The sequence below is a fragment of the Epinephelus lanceolatus genome, chromosome 11 (assembly GCF_041903045.1).
Source record: "Epinephelus lanceolatus isolate andai-2023 chromosome 11, ASM4190304v1, whole genome shotgun sequence".
Lineage (NCBI taxonomy): Eukaryota > Metazoa > Chordata > Actinopteri > Perciformes > Serranidae > Epinephelus > Epinephelus lanceolatus.
Genome location: NC_135744.1, coordinates 35267395 through 35292165, shown reverse-complemented (window position 1 = coordinate 35292165; position 24771 = coordinate 35267395). Strand labels below are relative to the sequence as shown.

Below are 24771 nucleotides of genomic sequence, written 5' to 3'. Positions count from 1 at the left end.
TCAAACCATACATAATCACATTATATCACTATTTTCTGCATCTCCTATTAGTGTCTTCCAGTGATGCAGCTCATTTATTTTACCTGAAATCAAAGAAAGAAAAAAGAAAGGGAAGATTAATCACATATATTTCGGTGTGTCTGTAGTAGCAATGACGTGGTGATGAAAAGCCCTGAAAATGGTCCCAAGTTCATCTCCTGACCTTGATCGAGAAATTCAAAAGACGTTTCTTTCTGGCTGTGTCTCTCATCTCCAAACATGTCTTTATAAAGCAAGCAGAGCACACAAGGAAAAACACTGCTTGCTGTCCTTAAAAAAAAATATTGATTGCATGCATTTATTTTCTCTCTCCTCCCCGCAGCTCCTTCCAGACTGATGACGATGATGAGGTGTCTAACAAGACGTGGGTGCTGACTCCCAAAGTGTACGAGAGTGACGTCACGCACATCCTAAACAGCCTACTAGACGGATATGACAACAAACTCAGACCTGACATCGGAGGTGGGTGCTGATTTTTCACAGATGATCCGTTTAGTCGCAGAATCACAAAGACGTACACCCACATTTGTGCAATCAACTGCATATATGCACTCATTGACTGACATACATGCTTATATCCAAGCAGTTTGCGCATCAACTGTAGAAAATAGGGGATGTAGCATGTGTGATGTCACCCACTGATTTCTAGAAGGAGCCTGGAGCGTGCCATATTTTCACTTGCTGAAGGCAGATAATCTGTGCTTGTGCAACGGTGTAAAGCCTGAAACACTTGTTAATGAAAGCGAATCAGCCCCAAAATACACCCCTCTTTAATCTTTAATATGATTCTCAAAATTGTCACTAAGAAATACATTAAAGGGAATATTTCTCCTTTTTTTGGGAGAATCAAGCAGCAATTAGAGGAATTGCATCTTAAGGCACTTATGCAAACTGCGGGGATACTACTAAAAACACATCTAGTGACACTTCATGTGCACATACTTATCAGATTTTTTTTTCTTAAATAAAAAACACAAGGTCTTACGGAGCTGAGGAAACAGCCTTGTGGTCAGACATGTTCCTCAACAGGCAGAAGACGATGTGAGAGCGAACGAAAATCACCATTGCTGGTGTAATTGGCTTCTCACACAACAACAGTGTGTGGGTCAGGAATCTGTTGACTTTTTGTCTTTATAAAAACAAAGACTTGCAATTTGACTTCAACACCAGAGACACATTACTTCACTTGGACTCTGGCCTGATGGCTTGGAATCAATTGATATCCTCCAACGCCCAAAGCCTAAAATCATGTTATACAAAGTAGTTTTTTCTTCCTGACAACAGTCATATATTTTTAATTAATATGGCAGCTGCAGCCAGTCACATGGCACAAACACGAGGGGAAGGTCCATTTTGCAGTCTTTGCTTATTTACCAGGAGCTTACCATTGAGTTTTGCAGGCATCAAATTCAGAGGACCCGTGACCTGCTGAAGACTCAAAACACAAGGTTTAAGACTTGGACTTAACTCTGCCTCCATAGCTAAGACTTGTGACCTACTTGAGACTTTCCTCACCTCTGGTCAGAGCTAGTAATAATGTTAGTCTTGCCACCTGATACATATTTGAATATCTCTCCTGCAAATTGTGAAATGATAAGAAATAATGACTTTTTAATGGCATGAAATGAAAATGCTAGGCCAGCTGCAGCTGGATGGCCTATGCATATTCACTGGCTGTAGAAATTGAACACAGAGGATTTAATATGCGCTGCATACAGTTCATTATTACTCCATGCTGGGTAGTACAAGGTGTCCTTGTGTGTTTGCCTTTGTCTATTCTATGTGTGTGTTTGTGCAGTGTGTTGACAGGCTGCTGGGCTGATTATAAAGTGTGCATACTTGTGTTTATGTACATGCATATGTTATGGTCAAGATAGCAGTCCATCATGGTCCTGCAAGCCCCGTCTTGTTGATGTGAGAAGTAGACGAGTAGCTTACACCCTTCATTTTGACAGACAGCTGGGCAGGGCTCCCTTGTCTGCACAAGTGCACATATATCCTAAAGCCTGTCACGTCCATCTGCAAGAGCAGAATAGGGAGATATTCAGTACCCTTGAATACTTGATTCATGGGTCAGTATTCCTGGGAAAACTGGTTTAAGTCAGAATCTGTCACAGACCCTTACAGAATAATAAAGATATACCACTCTATATGCTAGCAATGAAATGCCTCTCCAACCTCTGTAAGGGTGCAGGGTAGTGCTGTGTTAAAGCAGCAAATGGCAAGAATAGTTTGGCAGAATGCCCTGGTCTTATCAGTCTATGTCACAGAGTTACAATGGAGGCACTTTACATTTGTCTTGTTTGCCTAAATAAGGTGTTGTGTATTGTGCTGGTGTACACACACATAGGGAGAGGAAAACTGCAACTGAAATACGCAACCTGCACCCGTAACAGCAGCAACAAAGGGCTCCATCCAGAGAAGAAATATTGACCCTTTTTGTATCTCTGCCAGATGAAGTAATCACAAACCGATGAGCCAGTTTCCAATTCATTTATTTATTCAGTTAGTAGAATCATGTTCTGGGCAGGTAACAGATTCATTTATCTGACTTCATATTATTTCTGGGTTTTAATTAGGTGTCCATGCTACTTGGAGCCACCAACATTTAAACTTGCCTATTTTATTATATATTTTTATTATCATTATTCCCTATTTTTTGGTATTTTTGCCCTGATTGGACAGATGAACACTGTAGGCAGACTGGACATAGGCAGGAGAGACAGAAAGGTATATCATGCGACAGAGTTCCTATGGTTGGAATTTGGATGTTGAGGTTACATGGCAGCTACTACGATGCTCCAAACCTGCCCAGCTTTTAATTATTACTCCTGGTTTAGAATGTGCTGCGGACTTTGTCACTGCTCCCATCTCTGTTGACCTAAGGAGGAAGTATAGTTCAACCTAATTAGCCGCTTCTTCACACCTGACACTAAGAGGTTCTTGCTATCCCTGGATGTATAAGGATGTATAAAGAGAACTGGATACAGCGTTGGAGGCAAAGCCCAGCTCATTCCAAAAATGTTTGTCAGTGGCATATGGGGCCAAAAAAAGTTCAACTTCCAGGGTATGAAATTAACTAGACCTTCCGCATCGTTGGGCCATTGAACAAGTGCACGAGAGACTTCTGTCCGTCAAACAGCTAGCTTCCAGTTTAGCCCTCTGCTAACTTGAATGGCGATCATATGTGGCTCTTTTAGACTTGAGAATCGTTATTGGACTCAATGGATGAAATCCCATCAGTGAAACGAGTTATTTTTAGGGAGTTGTGACTCTTGAAAAATATATCCACTGATCTACAGTGGATATACTGATCTACCTTGCGATATAAGTCTATTTTGGGCTCCGGTGGCATCCTGTGATGGACCCTGTAACTCCATGGTTTGGCCACAATGCTAAATTGGCTTCAAAACACGGCGCTGCTCCTGGGGGCGTAGCTGCCCCCTCCATGGCCAGTTATTTCAGGTGGACCAAACTGGAGATAACATTGCCAAGGATTGACCTGATGCAACTTTAAAGCACAGCTAATGAATTGACTGAAATGTTGGCACAAGATGAAAGCAGCTGAGTAACACGGATACATAGAGTAAATCTGTTTTATGTCCTTTCCACATTCTGTATATGTACAATGCTGCATGTAATGTGAAGCATTTCATGGAGGCCAGCATCTTTATTCTTAAGACTCTAGAAGAGGGCTTGTGCTATAAATTGAAGAGCAGCTCAGATGTGCTTTGAGGTGCAGCTTCAGCGCAGAGAGCCGCTGCATAGCTGGGCGGCAGGCTGCCACCGTCTTAACCATCATCTTCAAACACGCTATGATCTCACTCACTCAGCGGTGGTATTCCAGCTGCTGCCAAGTTCCACAGCTACAGAGGGGTTATAATTAGCTGGCTATACTGTCATCTGATCCACCAACCAATCAACCAACCAACCATACCAAGGCAAAGGAAAGATTCTCCTCCACTCCTCAGAGTGCTGAAAAGCTGTGGATTTAGATTCATCGCCGATTGTGCCACACTCTCCCTTTGAAGTCCATTGTGATGCTCATTTAATTTTAATGCCCCTGGAGTCTACTGTACGTATGAAAACTGAAGCAAATAGGACAGAGACACTAAGAGAGAGAGAAAAATCTGTAATTCTTAAATCACAGTGCATCCCTGGCTTTGATCAAGGTCATTGCCTACTAGAAAATAAAAAAAGATTGTTTCATAGAATTCACAAGTAAGGAGAGAAACGACAAGGACAGAACGTTATTAAACAGTGAGTTTAATTAACAGGTCCAAATGATTGCTAATGCATGATGCTGCATTTGGTCAGGGTCTATGAGCTAATTCTATCAGCCTTTTACCAGGACGCCTGTGGTGGGTGTGTTGGCATGTATTATGTCGTCTCAGACAGCGAGTTAGAAATCTTAGCACAACCACTTCATGTTCACTGGCATCTTGGAATAATGTTTCCTTGGCATCTGTTGCCGTATTTATGAAAGACATCCACTTCTCCAGTTGGCGGTATGAAATAAGACACATTTGTTTTTATTTATTAATATTGTATTTATACCATGCCTGTATCTTTATGTAAGATTTGACTAATAAAGCAGCCGAGGGTTACATATTCTCTGCATCACATTTTCAGTAACAGTAATTTCAATTATGTCGGCTCAGTAATGTGCACTAGTCTTCATCACTTACTGACAAAAGGAATACTTGATTGTTTAGAAAATGCTGTGAGATCTAGTGTTCATTGAGAGCATTGTGCACCTGTGTCTATGTGTGTGTGTGTGTGTGTGCATGATTTTGCTCATGTATGTTAAAGTGTATGTTGAAGGGTGGGGGTGCAATGCACATTGATGTATGCCTGTGAGTGACATGAAAAATGGATGCAAACCTGCACTCACTCCCTCCGTCTATCTCTCGTACTCACTGCAGCTCCCACATCAAGTCTTAACCCGACTCTCCTCTCCAACATAACGTCCACTCATCCATAAACACACGCATTACATAGTAAAGCGTACAGTAGTGATCCAAGCTGACATAGAGGATGTGACTGAGCATAAGCGTCCTGTTTGACACCAAGCTGTCCAATTTCCTCAGCCATACTTTGTCTGACATCTGTCTGTCCACCTCAGTAAGACACTAAGATGTGTAATGCATGGCAGTGGACAGATAAATGCATGCAGGGGCTCAAGAGAAGACAGTTTCCATGTAACTGCTGCTCTAATGTTGCAGTGTTTATTGATAGGAAGTGTAATCTTCTGTCAAATCTTACCAAGTCAAAATATTTACGAGGCACTTCTACCCCTAAAAGTGCGTCTCTGTGGGAGCGTCAGGCATCAGCAGGTCTGTGAGAAAAGACAGTAACTGATTGGCTATCAAGAGGAGCTCAGTGGCCTGAAGCATAGAAGGGTAGAGAAAAGGATGGATGGGATGTTGCAGAGGGGACAAAGGTATTGTGTTAAATGGGTCAGGATTTTGGCCGTAAATACAGACAAAGCATGTGGTTCTCTGACATTGGCTGGAAGCCTGTTTGGAAATGAAGTTGGCCCTGCAGGTTGTGGTGTAGTCTCCTTGCAGACAAAGGGACAGGGATTTCTCTGTCATCAGCAATTTCTGATGCATCTCAGAGCAGATAACATTCTGATAATGTTAAAGAGTAGAATAAAAATACAGTCAGAATATTTTAGTAAAATACTGGTATATGCTTGAGTGAAGTGAATGTCAGTGGCCTAGAATTTAGCTAAAATGAATCAGTCTCCGGGGCTGAAAATTACAGCCAATGTGGAAGTGCCGAGAAGTGCACTTCCTCTAATGGCCACTAGAGGCTGGCTCCAAAAGCGAGGCAATTATCATCGACCTACATTATGAAAATGTCCAAATTTACAGCAGAAATAAACATGTTTACAGCCTAACACAAATACAATTTTGGTCTCTATAGCTAATTTCCCCATTCATGACAACTTTAAACCCGTTTACATTTTATTAAGGCTAAAAGTTATGCGTAACAAAGGGCTTGTCTAAGGTTGTCTGCGAGGCCTCACCATGTATACTCAGTCTACCCTCTTGTTCAAGTATGGTCACCTCTGGCTACAAAAATCTAAGACTGCAAAGGGCAGAATGTCCGAGATTCAAAACAGGACTTCACAAGCCAATGGTTAGCATCACAGTGTTAATTATTATTATATAGTCAGAGCCAGAAATTCACAATATGAGATCTACAACATATTCTTACTTAGCAACAGGCTGCAACAACCTATTGAACAATCAAACACCAAATTACAAACACCCGAGACAATTACGACGTCAGTAATTGATTAAAAAACATTATTGAAATGAGACAATCATTTTTTTTCTTTTTACATTTGTCTTCATTAGTAGTGCATTGAAATATCAACCTAGTATGTCATAAAACATTTTACTATTGGTTTTAATGTTTTTACTGAAAATATTATCTTGATATTTAGTGTATTATATTTTTGTTTTAGTTTATTCTGTTTGATTTAATTTAATTTAATCTAATTAAATTTAATTGGTTTTATTTCATTTCCTTTTATTTTATTCTGTTTAATTTAATCTAATTTAATTTGTTTTATTTCTTTTTTTCTCTATTTTATTTCTTTTTTATGAAGATACCCTCTTGAAAGTTTTGAAGTAATTTCCAGTTTGGATAGGACACTTTGATCGGTTGTTGTCAGATCTTCCTTGCCCTTTTCTCCATCACCTACTTTGCATTGTCTAATTTTAGCAATGTATTGTTTTAATCAATTATTGATGGTCTTTTATTGCTTTTTGCTTCAGCCTGTGGCTTGAATATAAATATGTTGTTTCATATTGTGAATTTGCATCCTCATTAAGGTCGGTGACAACAGTTCCACTGAACTTGGTGCAGACAGTGTGCAAGAATCCAAAACTTTCTTTGAGATGATTTCATCATACACACCTGTCTGTCAAATGTGTATTAGATAAAACTTTAAAAATATATTACACTGAAAGCTAGCTGAGCAGTAAACAGCAGCTTTGTATTCACACATTGCAACAGGGAGATTATTTCCTGCTTTTTCTTCACTGATGATAATGATGATAACAGACAAAACCACTCTACAACTTCCTAAATCTTGTTGTGTAAGTGCATGATAAATCATTGTTCGTCTCTTGTGCTTTGCAGTGAAACCAACAGTGATCCACACAGACATGTTTGTCAACAGCATCGGTCCAGTAAATGCCATCAATATGGTGAGTGCAATATCCTGTTAATGTGTATCATTGTTATCAATAATCACCCTCAAACTGCATGTAGAAGTGAAGAAGATTTTTTTTTTCTAACTATTTGTGTTCAGCCTGCCTCCATGATCCTGTGGGAGCTGAGCATATAATGATTCAGAGAGTATAGCTCTCTGCTCTGGAGCTGGCAGGGTTTCACTGTCTTGCTCAAGCACACTTCAGCAGGGCAGATGCTTGCTGTCATGGTGGATTGGTTGGTCCACCTAATCACTATGCTGCCCCACTGCCCTTGCAGTGCAGCAACACAATGCAGGTGTCAATCAGCTACTTAACTACTGCACTGGCCTCTGCACCACAGGGGAAGAATGTGGTCCATTTAATGCATCTGCGTTGCATTAAACACCTCTTATTTGGATATTTTGCCAGAAATGAGAGGCTTTTAATGCAATTAACAGTTGATCAATTGTGTTGCTCAACACGCGGGGCAGATCTCAAAGCAGCATATTTGCAAATGGCTGCATGAGTTTGCAGATCCTGAGATGTTTGCACTTTGTAGTTGCCAAGAAATTGCATCAGCGACAATCTGAGGTGTCACTTGTTCAAGCTCTTTGTGGTTTGTTCAAATAAACAACTGGTTTTTGATTTTCCTTGGATCTGGTTTGAAGACAAGGTTGTTGTTTTTTAAGCTTTTGATCATGTCTGTCTGTTGTTGTGGTTAGAGTGACACATGTAAATTGCGTACTGGTTGCACTGAATTATGTTTGTGTTCAACAGCTGCAGGACTGTTTATTTTCTTTAAACATTACATCTATAAAAATGTGCAAATAAAACCTTTGTGTCTTTAATAAATCTTCCAGTAATCTAGAGAACCATGAAATGAAACTATGAAATAACTTGCAGTCAGGTTAATTAACAAGTGCATGCATCAATCTCCAATGTGGAAATACCAGTTTTGGTCATATTGCCTTTTCTGTCAGTATCTGGATGACTATGGATTTGGTATTTTTGTCATCATGTCTTCTATTGTACACTTCTAGTGTTATTTTATCATTTAACAACACTATTCCTTTGAGAAATAAGAAGCTTGTGATGTTTGTGAAGCCAAGTCTGTGTAGCATTTGTTATACTACTCTTAAAATGATGCACATCAGTTTCAGTCAATATGAGTGGGAGACCTGCTTCCAAAAATCACATCAGTGTATTCCTTTTTATAAAAATCACCACAATTGAAAGTCAGATTCAGATAAGAAGACCCTACTCCATGTTGTTTTGGTAACGTTTTCCACAATAACACATGGATATACTGTATTTGTACGCATATATATATATATATATATATATATATATATATATATATATATATATATATATATGTATGTATGTATTTGAAAACTGGGGAATAGTAATAGGATATATCCAGAAGCTGTCATGCTCCAGTGACGACCAAAATAGGGCAGAATAGTTCATCTGATAGCGGAGAGGGAAAATGTTTGTCAGAGAGGAAGGAGGATTAGAAAATGAGAGTCTCTGGCAAATCTCGCATCAGCGTTGTTTTCTGTGTCATTGTTTGCTGTGGCAGGTTCCCGCTGAGAACCCACTTCTATGGTAATTCTGCCGAGCAGTCTGCTCTACATGGTGGTGGCGTTCCATTTCACTTAGTCTTAGCTAAAAAACACCCACTCTCAATAACGGCAGCCGCAGCGAAGTTGGAGGAGAAGCATTGATGAGATCAGATAGAAAATGTGACTTTGCGCTCACATTAGGGAGCCTGCCTGCGTCCGTGTGTGTGTGTGTGATGAGGGCATCACGCTGACATGAAACGATGACTGATTGCTGCACATTCATATGTAATCAGCGTGGTTGGGCCAGTGTGTTCGCACTGTGATATGACAAATGTGGTGTGGTAGGTAGATTTTCTGAAGAGCATCTCAACATGAGCACGATTCTAAATTTTTAATTGAGCAGAAATCTTTGAAATATGGTAAATTGCAGCCCATGTTAGAGGGGGGGTGGGACAGAGGGAGGAAGAGAGGAAGAGAGGGAGGGATTTGAAGTAGAATCATTTATTGATGCTTTGTAGCCACTAGAGCTGAGCTGTTCTTTGCTGTTCTTGGATGTGTGCTTCTGTTTGAATTTAAAGTGAGATTCTGTAAAAGATCCCAGAGTATGTATAGGTTAAAGGAAAAAAAAATGTTGATCCTACTCAGCAGGGCCCATATGAAGATCCTAAGGCATTCAGTCTTTCTCTCATCATTGTATTTGAACTGTCTGCCTGTCCTTTGTGGAGGGAAAAAGATGTTGAAAGGATGGGAATGTTGCCTGGTGAAAATGTTGTTTTTCAAATCTCGTTTAGGACTCTTTGGCATGGATTTAGGCTTTATTGTTGGGCTAAGCTTTGTCAGGAAGTTAATGCCTCTATGCCCTCTTACACACAAATCCCCAGATTTTTTTTTCTCTCTCTCCTGCTGTACTTCACTTTGAACCTCAGGGCTCAACCATTCCAAATAACAAAATAAATAAGACTGATAGCTCGCTCTCACTTGCTGACTCTCCTGCCCCCCTCACATTAGACCACATCACACCTTTGCTCTCAGCTCTTCAACTCTGCACATGCCCCTTTTCATCCCTAATATGTAGCTTCCAACAGCTCTCACAGGGGCTGAATAGGAGACAGAAGGTTTTGTCAAGCTCAGGACAAAGTGCTGCCAAGGCACCAGGTTATGAGGTTAGATAATACTCGAGCCAAACAAGGGGAATTATTAATTGCCCCGTTGAACATTTAATTTTCAGGTTGAGGGCGTCAAGATGGTCTTTTTCAACAGAAATCTTTAGTCGGGACAAAAGGACTTCTTGGCCTGAATAGAAACCATCTTGTCTGAGGAAAAAAAAAAAAAAGTGCCTGCAAAATGTGTTCCAGCGTTAAGTTTCCACTGACATAGAAAAGTTCCCCTCACAGAAGAAACAGATGAGTGCTTTTGCAGCCAACATTTGATCTCATTGCATCTCACAGTTAAAAGCCACACACTGGTGACAGCAGTGGTTGCAAACAATACTGTTTGCGAGGTTCCCCTGACAAACAGAGACTTTCATCTCGTGTGTTACATAAAGCATGTTCAGCTTTTAAACTCAAGTTCAACATAACAATTCGGGTAAGACTGTGTTTTATCTGTCGCCAGGAATACACCATCGACATCTTCTTCGCCCAGACCTGGTACGACAGGAGGTTAAAATTCAACAGCACGATGAAGGTCCTGCGTCTCAACAGCAACATGGTCGGGAAGATCTGGATTCCAGACACTTTTTTCCGCAACTCCAAGAAGGCCGACGCCCACTGGATCACCACGCCCAATCGCATGCTCCGAATCTGGAATGATGGACGGATACTCTACACCCTCAGGTAGAATGTCAGGGATGCTTACGATGAGATATGAGTTATTGAACTGATTTGGGTATTTGTCATTCATCTTAGACTCACAGTTTGATTGAGTGTGTGACTGGACGGCCGCATCATTCTACTTACCACTATCACCACCATTTTATTACACTGAAAGCTTAAATTGTCAGCTGTCATTATCTCTGCCATCATGCATCCTGTTATAATGCTCCTATGTTTAAACTGAGAGATAAAAAGGCATCTAATTTTAAATTTAGTGGAATGATAGCTAAGATGATGGGGAGTTCAAAATATATTTACATAAGCTATTAATTCTAGTGCTCTCTGCTGAATAAAGCAGAAAGCAAAAGATAACAGTGAAAATACATTTAACTAGTCTCAGCTCAACAATTTGAGCATTTAAAGCTGGACTAACAATAACTATGCAGCATTTTCTGTTTTTATTTGGATGATTATCAATTTGTTGCCAGCCCAGTTTCCACCAAACACTTTCGGTATTGTATCTTTGGAACCAAAAGTAACCCTTCAGACATGGTATCGAGACCCAAGGTCTGTTGAGCATTTCCACTGAAAACAGTACTCTTAAATGTGGGCGAGGTTGTTGTCACTCACTGTTCCATCCAGCACTCGCTGTATTTCTTCATAGATCGGATGTCTATACCTTGTTTGTTGTCCACACAATGAGGTTGCACATCAGCATTTTCAGAGCAAAACAGAACAGTGAGAGTCTCTCGATGGGATACTAAAAAATAGGGGGTTTGTGAATGTAGTCCTAAGTTACTAAAAGTCTGTGGCATCAAAGACAGACAAAAAACAACTGAATGGTCAAAGTCGTCATATTGACATTTAAGTTGCGCTGATGGATTCAAGTCGTCAACTCATGCATTGAGTAACATTACAAGTAAACGTTGTACCTTAAAAGTCACTGGCAGTCGGCCCAGTGAATTGAATATTTTTTCTCAGACTCCAGCTGCTGCAAGAGACAGCAAGATATCCTTTATTTTTATAGTTGCAGTTTACCAATGTAAAACTTGCCACAGTATGAACAGTGGTTTCAAAACCAACCACTACTCAGCCCTGAGCACAGTGACCGTCAGCTAATGACCAATCAACAGACTGCAGTGTTCACAGCTCCACCTTTTAGTACCAGATCTGTGTGCTAGGTACCCCAACAGAGGGGGGACCAAAAATGGGGACAGTGCGGAACGGTTGGTACCATCCACAACTTTCCACAGTGAGAATGGAAAAAAATACGTACTGAACTGAACTGTACCGTAATGCTCAGTGGAAACAGGGTTTTAGGGGCTCCCTGCTCTTCCTGGCGTCCACCACAAGCAACACATGTGCTTCACTAAAGTATTCCGAAGTACCCAACAACTTACGGCTTCTCTACATAAATGATTCATGGTACTGATTATCCTGAACAGGCTCAGGGCAATTTTAAATTCCAGCATTTTAAATTTGACATTAATTTGCATGCCGGAAACCTGTCCTACTGAATCAGGCAGGATGTTGTTAGTGACAAGGAAACGCTGGAACTGCATCGCCATAAACTGATGTTTGTAGGCACTTTTGTGTGTAGCATTTGGCTTCTTCAATTTTTTATTGTTGTTTTTTTATTAGTTTGAGTTTCTGAAATCTTTGGGAATATTTTTTTGAATATTATAAATGTTATGCAACTTAGAAATATTGCTTGATGATCCAATGGCCCATTCTTGCCTGAAGAGCGACTGATTGGAAGTAGTATAGTATAGTATAGTAGTCAAGAAGTTACTGCTGTCTGATGGGTTGGTGTAAAATCCCTGGAACTAACAAGGAACATGTTAAAGGTGTAAAAGAGGAGGATAGATTGAAGGGGAATATTAATTGTGCTTATTATAATATTTTACACGCCATCATAAATACAGCAGACGTTCACACTGACACCACAATATATCATCAGTGATAATAAGAGAGAAAGTGAACTATTCTGGACTCAATCAAGCTGTGATGGATGTTCTGCTATGCAGAACACTACCCCTCCACTTCATTAATTTGTTAAGGAACTCAGAATTTAACCAGTGGTTAATTAGGATGACCGCTGTGATTGGGAGGACAATGATACATGACAATAGCGAGTGCATGGATGGGTAAAGTCATTTAAGGTCATTCTCTCATTAAGTGGAAGTTTAATGACTTTGCCTTCAAACTCCCTCAAGTGTGAAAAAGGAAGAGACGGGTGTGTTGCTGTGAAAAACATCAATTTAGTTTAGTGAAATTCTAATTAATAATTCCTTGTGTTAATGCTGATAAGGTTAGGGGGTTTAATTCAGACCTTTCAGGACCCTCTTAAATGTAAACTGTTGTTTTGTGGTGGACTGGTGTGTCATTTAAAATGTATATTCACGCACATACACTCTTCTATAGTGACTGAGTCAGTGGATCCAAATATTGTGTCTCTGCAGGTTGACCATCGACGCCGAGTGCCAGCTTAAACTGAACAACTTCCCAATGGATGAGCACTCGTGTCCCCTGGAGTTTTCAAGCTGTAAGTTTGGCCATATGCTGATCCCCTACTGTTTTACCTCTTCCTCGCTTTCATCTCAAACACACACACACGCTGTGGCCATGAACGAACAACATATGAGCCTAACAAAGACATCATTCGAGGTGTAATTATGCAACAGCCTAAATCAAGGAATTTAAGCTGCACTAGTTTTTTTTTTTTAGATCACTCTAATCTCCAACAAGATGAGTCATATATTGAGGTTTCACAGATGTATGCATATATTAAGGTTTGTATGCATTTACAGTATGTACAGAATATCTTGCTCTCTCTGCCAGCAAAAATGCTACCACATGCTTCAGAGAGCTCTGTGACAGATAAGAGAAAATACAACAATATGCATTTATGTGAACAAAAACATGTTTATTCAAAGTATGTACTGGCGTTTAATAATAGATGTCTCGTCTGCCAACTTGACCAGAGGTAAAGTCCTGATTGATTTTCCTGCACGTTGTCGATACTGCTCTAAAAGACATCTCAAAAAGTGACACGAGTCCAAATGAGTCAGTCCCTCCGTGTGAGGAGCGGATGGGGGGTAAGTTATGCTAATGAGGCCGCTATGGATCTACAGAGAAATGCACCATGGGATATTCTCCAGAGAGAATGCTTCCCAAATAGCTCCAGAGTAACAAGAAAGAGGAAGTAGGGGGGGTAGCAGGCCTAAAAATGGAACAGAGGCATTCATTTAAATTTGATGAAAGCCATGGATGTTTTCAGAACTTTGAGGATCGCTTGATGTACAGTACATGAGCTCAATCTCAGAGGCAGCAGGCGGAGCACTGCGCTGCAGTTTATCACGCGGCATATTTTCTCGACATGTGCCACAAAGCAACAAAGCATTGCAGATTTTCCAGTGCAACCTCTTTTGCGGTGATTTTGGACACATGTACTTTTAAGCAGACTTAAATGACATATACTGTATCATTTTAATTTCTTAACTGCAGCCACAACTTGTTCCAAAGTGAATTCACGACACTGAGTTCCATGAGCATTGTTGTTCGAGCTTCTCAGTAAGGACACTGAATCAATAATTTGTCCTGGACGCTTTGCCAGTGAAGGAGCAGACGGCCTGCCTGTCTGCGTGCCCGGCTGTAATGTGGCAAATGGGCAGATCCTTCCATCCCCTGCTGCTCTGAGGTCCAGCATTACTGGATGTCTGAGAGCACTTTAGTAATAAAGCCATTTAAAGTTCAAGCTGAGGAAGTTTCATTTGCATTATTCAAGCCACTCAGCAGCACACAGCTCATCACTTGACGAAAGACAACACTAGACTATTCACAAGATAAGGAGCCCCCATTCCAAATTCAACTTAGTTTAAAGGAGGCTAAACTGTGCCTTTTTATTCACATTTGGATACCAGACGTAAATTCAAAATATCATTTGATTGTGATAATGCATCTGCATCGTCTTAAGTGAATCCGTATCAGACATCTAAGATTGTTATTTGATTTTCAGAAGCAGGGAGCATCCTCTCAAGGAAACAAAATTACTGGATTCAAACTCATAGACAGACGTGGATCAATTTTGTAATTTTTGCTTTTAAGTCAACCGAGTGTTCCAGAAAAAAAAGAAAAAAAAAAAGTTTTCACTCCACAGATGGACTGCATATTTTGTCAGGAGTCTGTTATGTAATGGTTCTTTCATGAAAAGGTTTATTTGCAAGCTAGCTGACTGTGTGTATGGATTACTCTGAAATAAAACAGACTGTGCTCTGTGCTTTTGTTTTATATTGAATGGCGCTTCAACATGTTGTTTTAAATAGCAGAGAGCTTATCCAAGGAGTCAAGCCTTAAGATATCTCCTGAAAGGAATGAATTTTTGCACCAAGCTAAAGCTCCATGTTTCTGTTCTGTCCTGTTCAGATGGCTACCCCAGGGAGGAGATCGTGTACAAGTGGAAGAGGAGCTCAGTGGAGGTTGGGGACATCCGCTCCTGGAGGCTCTACCAGTTCTCCTTCGTTGGCCTGAGGAACACCTCTGAGATCGTCAGGACTGTCTCAGGTAAGAAAACACTTTGATCTAACATGCCGTTTTTTCCCCTCTACATGTCTCCAGTGAGGGTTGACTGCATGTTCTTTGCCGGTGACACACTGTTTGTGTCATAGGACGGTCGCATGAGTGACAGAAGTGATTTCTTGAACATGCAGCAACAGAATCGGGGACTCCACGGGTGCTGCACGACACAGCATTCATGTTGAGCATGATATATTTAATCTGATGGAGGCAGGAGCGTGCAGGCAGCATCACCTTAATGTGATGATACGGTGGAGTGAGAGGCATTATTATTATTATTATTGAGCTTAGCTGTGCATGCCACTGACTCTAAACACATTATAAACTAAAGTGAATTTCTCTCTCTGACTCTTTCAAAATTGCCATTTCTCTTTCAAGGCTGACCTATAAGCAATCACTGCTGATGTGTAGACTGGTCTGACTCGTGTCTGTTGCTAGGGGTTACCACATGAGCTTGACTCAGGACAGGGACACGACCTGTTGTGATTTTTATCCACCTTTTGTTCTCACTGACTCATGTACAATCCATAAGGGCTGCCTACTGCATTCATATATCACTGCTCCTGTGGGATGGGCAGGCATATGCTGCTGGCAGAGTGGGATGTATTGCAGGAACAATATATCCAAGATGGTGTCCCATTCATCCACTCAGTGCACTCACTTGAAGCTTTTCAGCTTTCTCTATATTTTTGGCCCATACATCATCGCATAAAAGTTCTTATATGGCTTCTCCTGACTATGTGTCTCCCTTTTTTTTCACAAGACTTTTAGTGGCTTTTAAAGATACACTGGACTTTATGGTACAAATTGTGATACTTTAGAAGGCAGTTATGAATATTTGTGACGACTGTAAAATCAGATGTGTATTTAACCCTTTTTGAGGCAGAGGTATCATGACCTTCAGTTTGTGGCTGCAACTCCTGGAACAAATTAATATTAAATTAAATAAAAATCATACATTTGAGTGTAAGTATGTAAAGAAGAAGAAAGCAACAAAGAAACAAAGACTAAGTGTCTTACAGTCATTGTAAAGAAAGCAGTGCACAATAAGGATTCATTATATTGTTATGTACCTGCATACAGTACAATTTAAAAGCCTTGACTGTTTGCTGGTAAAGCTCTGACACAGAGTCCTGCAGGGATCCATTTTTGAAGACCTGCACCCGCCTATACCTGTAAAGCTCAGTACCAGTACCCACCTTTTACCCTTCATTATGTCTAAGTCAAAGCCGCACCCGCTTGCAACTATTAATAAAAGTCCCGTGACCCGACCCACACCTGTGATAAAACACACACAGGCCACAGTCACTCACAACAAGCTGGGTTCTCCGTTCTTTAATTACAAATCCAGCGGAGGAATAGTCTCTTTCACCAGCTGCACTCGATACCGGTATGGCAAAAACATTCCGGGGCGTCGGTAGCATAGTGGATAGTGCTGGCGCCCCATGTACAGATGCACCTGCCTCGCTGCAGCGGCCGTGGCTTGATTCCAGCTTGTGGCCCTTTGCTGCGTGTGTCCCCCCCCACTCTCTCTCTCCCCGTTTCACACACTTTCCTATCCATTAAAGGCAAAAGCCCATTAAAAAAAAAAAAAAAAAAAAACATTCACTGCCAGGTTAGGAAACATTTGAGCATGCTCCTTCCACCACCATAAAACCTCAAAAGGACCCTCCTTGGGTGTCTTGAACTCAATGTAGGTTGCCACCCCATCCTCAGGCTGCAAACTTTCATTCCTTCATTCCTGGAGTCCTCTACGCCGGTGACAAATGTGACAATGGGGTCGAGGTTCGACTTGTGTCATTGATTTTTTTTTTAAAAAGGAATTGAGGCTTAATAATAGTGATTTAGATATCAAAATGTTACACATATACTGCACATCTTTTTTATGTTTATTCTGAAAAATAAAAAAGATATTTTTATTCTCAGACGCTGCCTGCACACATGTAGTTCATTTTCACCTTTGCCCGTACCCATGAATTAATATATATACACATTTTTACCCGTTACACAGCTTTGGCTTGGCAGCTTACCCAACCTGGTGCAGGACTCTGCTCTGACATATTGACTGTCTCACCTTCATTTATTTCCTATTCCTCTACTGTTACATTTGTGTCAACTGTCCACCATGGCATGCCCTAACAAGGGTGGATGGATAAATAATGTGGTGCCGATTAAATTACACAGACGACATTGTGCATCATTCATGCAGTATATTTATGGTGTACTGGCTGCGTTCCATTCACAAAGATGGAGGAATAGGAATATTTGCTCGAGGAAAAACAGGAGAGCCACTGTGTTTGCATGCATATGCTTGTTTGTTTACATTTATATTCATGAGCTGTCGGTAAGTAATGTATGTAATGTTCTGCAAGGAATTATATGTATTCTTTACGCCTGTCTGTGGTGTGAATCAGAGAAAGCCTTCCCACAGAGATTAGCTTTGGCCAGAGGAGAGTTCATTCTCATTAGAGCAGCTGCATTATCCAGAGGAACTGACAATAAAAGATTAAAATAAGGGTCTATTATATATGTACAAGTAAAATATACGCTCATGAATCCCACAGTTAAATTGCTTGGAAAGAAATACAGCCATCTCAGCAATTATTTGCTTAAATTTGCAACTTTAAAGGTGATGAGAAAAGAAAAGCTGCCATATGTTTCTCTATAAACACGGTCGTAGACGGATTTATGTGCTTCAACGCAATCTTCTTTTTATGAGATATTCAATTCATCCAAATCTATCTGTGATGTGAATATTGATCAGGGGGAATGGATGTTTTTGGTTGTTCTTCATTTGTCTATATTATACTATAGGCTGAAAAGCTACAGGAAGTTAAGTCATTGTTTCAGATGTGTGGCAGTAGGGTCATTATTCTGGCTTTCAATTGTAGCTCAGTATGTCTAGTCATTAGTGCTTCCCTTTCAAAATAAAAGCCCAGGCTGTCTTGTGAGAAGTATTATCCGCACTGTAGTGAAACAGGCAAATAGTAAAGTGAAAAATTACCATATAGAGTTTTGATCTTTTTCAACATGTGAATGAGTGTTTTTGGTGATGCAAGTGTAGGGGTGTCAAACATACAAAGGGCCCATTCCAGCCCACTGGATGACTTTGCACACCTAATAGTGATGCACTTTTGAAGGCTAAGAGGTGCCAGGTTTCAGGAACAAGTGAAACAGTGAGTAGCTTTCTTTATGTAAAATGCTGCTTCAGAGGCTTCTCCACCCCGACCAGAGTACAGTCTCACTTTAGTTTTGGTGTTAGTTTGGTGTGGTGATGTCAGGATTACTACACAGGAGTGGAAATGTTTCAAAAAATGCATGTCATGACAGTGAGTAGTCGACTTACTGAACGTGATGCCGAGGTATATTGTTGAAGCTGCATTTATTCTTCTGAAGACATCTCAGGCTGCCTGTCATCTGATTTGTAAATGGATTAGTGTTTTTAATATGTACTTCTTTAAACAAGAAAATGGGGAAAATTTTGTGTTTGTAACTTATAGGATATTACACAGTGGTTTTGCTGGTATGGCCCACCTCCGATCAAATCAGACTGAATGTGGCCCGTGAACAAAAATGACTTTGACACAACTGCTATAAAGATATAGTAGAGTATTGGCATCCTGAGCAAAAAGCCACATTCCCTCTGTATGTGTTGTAATCCAAGCCTTCCTGTTCTTCGTTGTGGTATACAGTCCTGTCACGCATGCATATTAGTGCACAAGTCCCTGTGTGTGTATATCCCACTGGCTAGCTAGCTCAGAAGGCGGTTGCCACTGATAAGGGCAACATATTGTTGCAAAAGGTAGCGCCTACCCTCCAGTTCCCCCCAGGTTAACACAGTTAGCTTAGCACGGTTGCTGTTGTTAGTGATGTTCAAAATGTTGGCGCTGTTAGCTGCTAGCTGCTAGCTGCCGGCTCAGCCACCTCCATGTTGAGAGCTGTGTGCAGACAATCTGAATCCGAGACTAAATCATAGATATGTTGCATACAGCTTCTTTAATGTTCAGCTTAAATGGGATAGCTGTGGAACTCAGAGGCAATGCTCCCCTATAATGAACAGTTAAGTTTAAGGTAATATTGTGTTTGGAGTGTTTGCTTTGCTCTGTAATGGTTACAAACATATCTGTGACAGAACACCATGAACCATCAGCTTCTGTAGACAACACGTTTTAGAAATGTTTGATTGCATAGGAATACATACATATATGTACTGCACTGGCCTTTGCAGTGTAGTTTATGATTTTAAATATTTGAATATATATAGTCAGCAGACGCACAGAATCATGTTAAGGTGAAATGCTCACTTGGCTGACAAACCGAGCTCCATGTGACACAAACAGAAATACGCTTTTGTGGAAACGCACACAAAGTAACCAAGGGAATAACCAAAGTCACCCAGTCGTTCAGTAATTCGCCGCAGTTCAACAGAGTGTCACTGCAACGTTATGCTCACACACACACACACACACACTCCCACACACACACAGGGAGGGTTGTGGTGTGTACGGTGCATTTGCGTTGAGAGACCAAATGCTTGAACAGCAGTGGTGCAAGTTGATTAAAAGATAAATAATAAAATCGTGCTTGTAAATTTTCTCTCTGTTTAAATCAAAACATTTTTCAAGTGACAACATAAAAAGGCGATCTGTGTAGGAGGGTGAGCTGTAGTGGAGAATCTGCAGCGTCCTCTGACTCTCTCTCTCTGATCTGGTTTGTTATTTCCACAAACAGCCATCTGCTCTCTTGTCAGAGCAGAGAACCTTGACTGTGGCTGAGAGACCTCTTGTCTCATTTTGCAGTCAGTTTGGGTATCTGACCTGCTTCAAGATTCATGAACACAACATCTGTCTCAAAAAGCACTCAGTTAGGGCCTTATAATTACCCAGTCATCTCAAGCACTCGCGATGCAGTGCGTAGCGCTCCTGAAAGGTGTGCTGGAAATGTCAGAAATATTCCTTAATGTGCTGCATCATTATCAGCTTCTTCTCTGCATTTTAAATATAGACAATCATTATTATAATAAACAGTTGTGGTGATGATTTAGATGTTTCTGCTTTATTGCTTTGATCGCTGAGATGATAAATCCACTTCTCTGACATTATATCATTCTAATTTTTTCTGCAGTAAATTCAATGAAAATCTTGCTTGACGATTCATTTGGCTGTTAAAGTTGCTTCATGGTTTCATCTTCTGGTATTTCTAATTAATTATGAAAGTCAAATATGCATTCAGATTCATATAAATAGTAGTGTTGGGCAGTAGCATCACTACAAGTAGCAACATTACAAATTTAACTACGTTTCTCAGTAGCGTGGTGGTAGCGTCAATATTTTCTGAGTCAAATAACTTTTCAGTAGCGAAGTTAATTAATTGAGTAGCTCTTTTTACCAGGAAAAGCTCTGAAGTGCAGCTGCCTTTTTCTGCAGAGGCCTGGATAAAACTAAGGATAACTAGAGCACTCGGAGAATGCAGACCTCCGCCAAGCAGCTTGGATTTCCCACCATTTTATTATTTTATCCACTTCGCTTTTCAACCGATCGCCACCAAAATTTTATCATCTGTTCCTTGTCCCATTATCAACCTTTCCTAAAAAAATTTCATCAAAATCCGTTCAATACTTTTTGAATTATTTTGCAGACAAACAGACCAATGCCGGCGAAAACGTAACCTCCTTGGTGGAGGTAATAAAACTGAGGGTAAGTAATGTGACTGACGTCAGCGTCACACCAAGGTTTGCAGACGAGGGGAAGCACTTCTGTATGACATCGCATTCTAATCCTTCAGATTATTCTGCTTGCTGCTTTGCTATTGGCTTTTCTTGGCAAGACCCGCCCCACTCTGCCTCTGATTGGCGACATTGCACTTGTTGACAATCTCTCATGTGTCTTGCCCATAGACTATAGATATTTAGTGGATCTGCAGTGGACACAAGAGAAATAGACACAACAAGGGCCAAGAAAAGAGCCGGAGAGACAGAGAACAGGATTAAGTAGGAAGAGAGGACAGAGACATACTAATGTCACGTGTTATCTGCATTTCATGGTCTAATGTCTCCCAAATAAGAAAGGTTTTAATTTAGGCTTGTTGTTTTTTATTGTTTATATACTGTCTTTTTTCATAATGGTTTTATTGAATGAAAAATAGATTTTGGATGTTTTTGAATTGCTGATAAAGCCAAAGAGCAACTGAAAGAGGCCAGGACAGAGAAATGCATGAAGTAGGAAGAGGAGAGAGGAGGAGAGAGAGCGAGCGATGGACCCACTGATGATGTCGTGTCATTGGTGGACATGTCCAAATGTCACAAAGTCTTTAAAAAAAGAAGAACGCCTTTTTTTGCCTGCCTATGTGTTTGACTGAGATAACGCCGATTTGACAAAGTAACACAAAAATAAAAGTAGCTTTGCAGGAGCAAGTTACTTTTGCTATTTTCTCATAGCTTAGCTTGCTGCATTTCTCTGATGATAGCTTCAATGTAGTGAAATTTCATTTTGATTTAGAGTAACTACTAACTTAGGTCACTACATTTTCCAAGTAGCTTGCCCAACAATCCAATCCAATCCACTTTATTTATATAGCACAATTTTAACAAACACAAGGTTTCCAAATTGCTGATAGAAATGTTAGACTATTACCAAGAATTTTATTACTTATCATAATTTATCATATCTGATATGTATCTGATAAGTTTCCTTATTTTAATCATGTTATGTGAAGCAATGACGACTGAATCTTGCGTGAAAGGTAGAATATAAACAGTCAAATACAAGTAGTGTGTGTTTTTTTTCTTAGAAAAATAAAAAATTAATTTTTCGTTGTGTGGCTACATCCTAAATGCTATTAACATGCCATTTAGCAAATGAAAAAAGTATGAGAAATGTTTTTTTAGTATGTACGGAACCTGAGTGTGAAACCAATAGCACATAAATTGCAAACTTTTTCCAGTGAATTATCAAAGTATGCAAACACTGGATACTACACCTGCATAAATATCCCACAGTGCAATGAGGTAGAGGACAGCGTCCATAACAGACAATAGCGGACAGCAACCGAGACAGCTTTGTAACGTCCATAACGCTTCAATATAAGTGCAAGAGGAAGATTTTATTTTGCTAGGCGTAAAACATTTTTAAAATATTTTTTTTTAATTGCTGGTGGAGCTGATGTTGGCACGGGTTACCATAGTTACGCATCTCCATTTGGCAAGGAAGCTCTCAGGAAGTGACATGCAACTGTTTATTTACACATAAGTGTGTCAAATGATAGTACACATATGGAGTATGTTGTACATAGTATAGTATTTCAGACGTAGCGCTAGAGCAAAGCTTGAGCTCTGCTGCTGTATGACTGCTAAACAGTAGTGAGTAGGAAGACTGTCCTTCAACCATATGACCCTGGGCTCGAGCTCCCATCTCAGCATCAGCTGGTGTGTATCACACTGTGTCGTCCCTGAGCGAGACACTGAACCCCTGCCAGCTAACAGTTTGTGTGTCTTACTTATAGGTAGTTACAGTTATTCTATAGAAACAAAGCTTTTCACAGTATTTCAGTTCAAGCGCTGTATGCTGAATCACCATCAGTTTAACAGAATTGAAATGGGTCAGGTGAGGCCACAGAAGGACACATAATGATAAGCTAAGCAGACAGGCAGGCAGGTGAATTGGCCGGATCCAGACAATGAAGACTGCAGCAAATAGTCAGAGGAAGAGATTCCCTCTCATTCTATGAGACAAGCCAGTCTCTCCCAGGCTCAACTTGTCACAGCGCTACTCTCACGAATTAATGTATCTGTGCTTGTATTCTCCGAGTATCTTTTTTTAATAAAAAGTGATGCATGATTAAAGAGCGATTGAGTGATATTGTAATTGAAGGGGGCCGGGGCGGTGACGTGCCATCTGCTGCTCTCATCCAGTTGTGCTGCAGCTTTTTTATAAAGGCTATGTCTGTTTTTATTTTGTTCCTCTTCTCTCCCTCGGCCACTGTCCAAAGGCTTGGTCTCTCAACATGTCACTTCACATCAGAGCCGCCTGTACTGCCTGGAAGGCTATACCTGCATTTATAAAGACAGACACACACACACACACATTTGCATGCACGCACGCCATCTCAGGCCAATAAAAAAACACATTCACTGTTGCTTATGACAAGCAAGGACCCTTGAAAGGACGCCAGTGGACTAGAAAGAAGCTAAAAAGAGATGCAGAGGATTTTGAAGGTAGGACAGCCAAGGCACACTAGGCACGTTGGGTACAAAGCTACCGTTGCTGTTAAGTTAACCTCAAAGTTAACCCCTCAGTGACTGGGTTAAGTTTGATGCTGGGAGCTGTGTTCTCACCCATCTGCCAGGTTTGAGTTCAGGGATGAACATCATAGTGCAGACAAGGACAGAGAGGAAAGAAAGAGAGAGCAGAGGGAGGAGGAGGTGAGGACAAATCATAGAGAGGGGGGATGGGAATAAAATGTAAAGCGATGATAGTTGTGGGGTTTTATTGGTCCTGCAAAGGAAAATTACAGAACAGAAGCCATGTTTCCACTTTACAGAGGTCGGGATGTGAGGCTTTGAGCAAAATGTGTGGATTTACTGCAGCTAAGGTTATATTTTGGGGACTTGTGTCTCAATAACTACATAAGAAACATTATATAAACCTGCTCTCCAATTGGGTTTTTGGTAGTTTTGCAAGCAAATGACCAGGAGATTAGAAACAGGTTTACTTTTCTAGCTTTGACTCTGCATTGTAGTGTGACTTGGGAGCTAGAATATGTAATGCGTGTGCATGTGGTTGAAGTACACTCTCAGAGCGCAACAAAACTAATGTTAGTTTTTATTAGCTTTATTACCTATTTGCATCCAACAACAGCGCTGTGGGTGCATTAATACATTATGGATGCATGTGTTTGATAAAAGAAGATGTATCGTGAGGGGAGTACCAAGATGAATGAGTGATTTGTTTTATCAAGAAATGGGTGATTAGTCATTTTGTCCAAAGCCGCTGATTAATGTAGCCAGCGCGGTGCATTTACATTAACTATCAAATACTATCTTAGGGATCTCTCTGAGGCCGTTAACCATCTTCCCAGCACATTAGCGGAACAAATGAGCTCAGAAAAGCATCGCTTAGATTGCCAAGGAGCTTTTCCTTTCGAGCATAAAGGGAATCAATGCTATTTGCTGTCTTTCTTCCTTGTTTTGTTACTCACTTTTCTGGGATGTTTGGATGTTTTAAGCAGGGCAGGAAGTGCTTAATTTGCCATCCTTTAAGCCAAGCACAAATGCGTGCTACATGGTACATATCTGTGTGTGGCTGACAGTCTTCAGAGTGCTTTGGTCTGCGCCTGTGTCCGCGAATTAATGCATGCTCCTATGTGTCCATTTGTTTGCATGCACATTTCCTTTTTTTTCTCTACGTATTGAAAGCTATTCTTAGAGTGACCTTCCAAAAGCCATGCCGTGCAGCCCTGTTGTCTGTGTGCGCCCGCCTGTGTGATTCAGTTAGAGTGGAGAAAGCCCAGGGACACATCAGTGGCCCTCTCCCGATTACGGAGCTCCACAGTTTGCAGATGATTCTTTGA

At 40.6% G+C, this 24771-nt stretch overlaps 1 protein-coding gene across 4 annotated transcripts in view; it reads left to right on the top strand.

Moving 5' to 3' along the window:
- The window catches only part of gabrg2 (gamma-aminobutyric acid type A receptor subunit gamma2), a 59934-nt gene that overhangs the window by 11348 nt on the left and 23815 nt on the right, over positions 1 to 24771 (top strand). For all 4 annotated transcript variants that reach the window (XM_033641901.2, XM_033641915.2, XM_033641910.2 and 1 more), the window contains exons 2-6: positions 362 to 501; positions 7198 to 7265; positions 10430 to 10650; positions 13092 to 13174; positions 15055 to 15192. In XM_033641901.2, coding sequence (XP_033497792.1) covers positions 362 to 501; positions 7198 to 7265; positions 10430 to 10650; positions 13092 to 13174; positions 15055 to 15192 — 650 coding nt within the window. The remainder of the gene's footprint in view (positions 1 to 361; positions 502 to 7197; positions 7266 to 10429; positions 10651 to 13091; positions 13175 to 15054; positions 15193 to 24771) is intronic.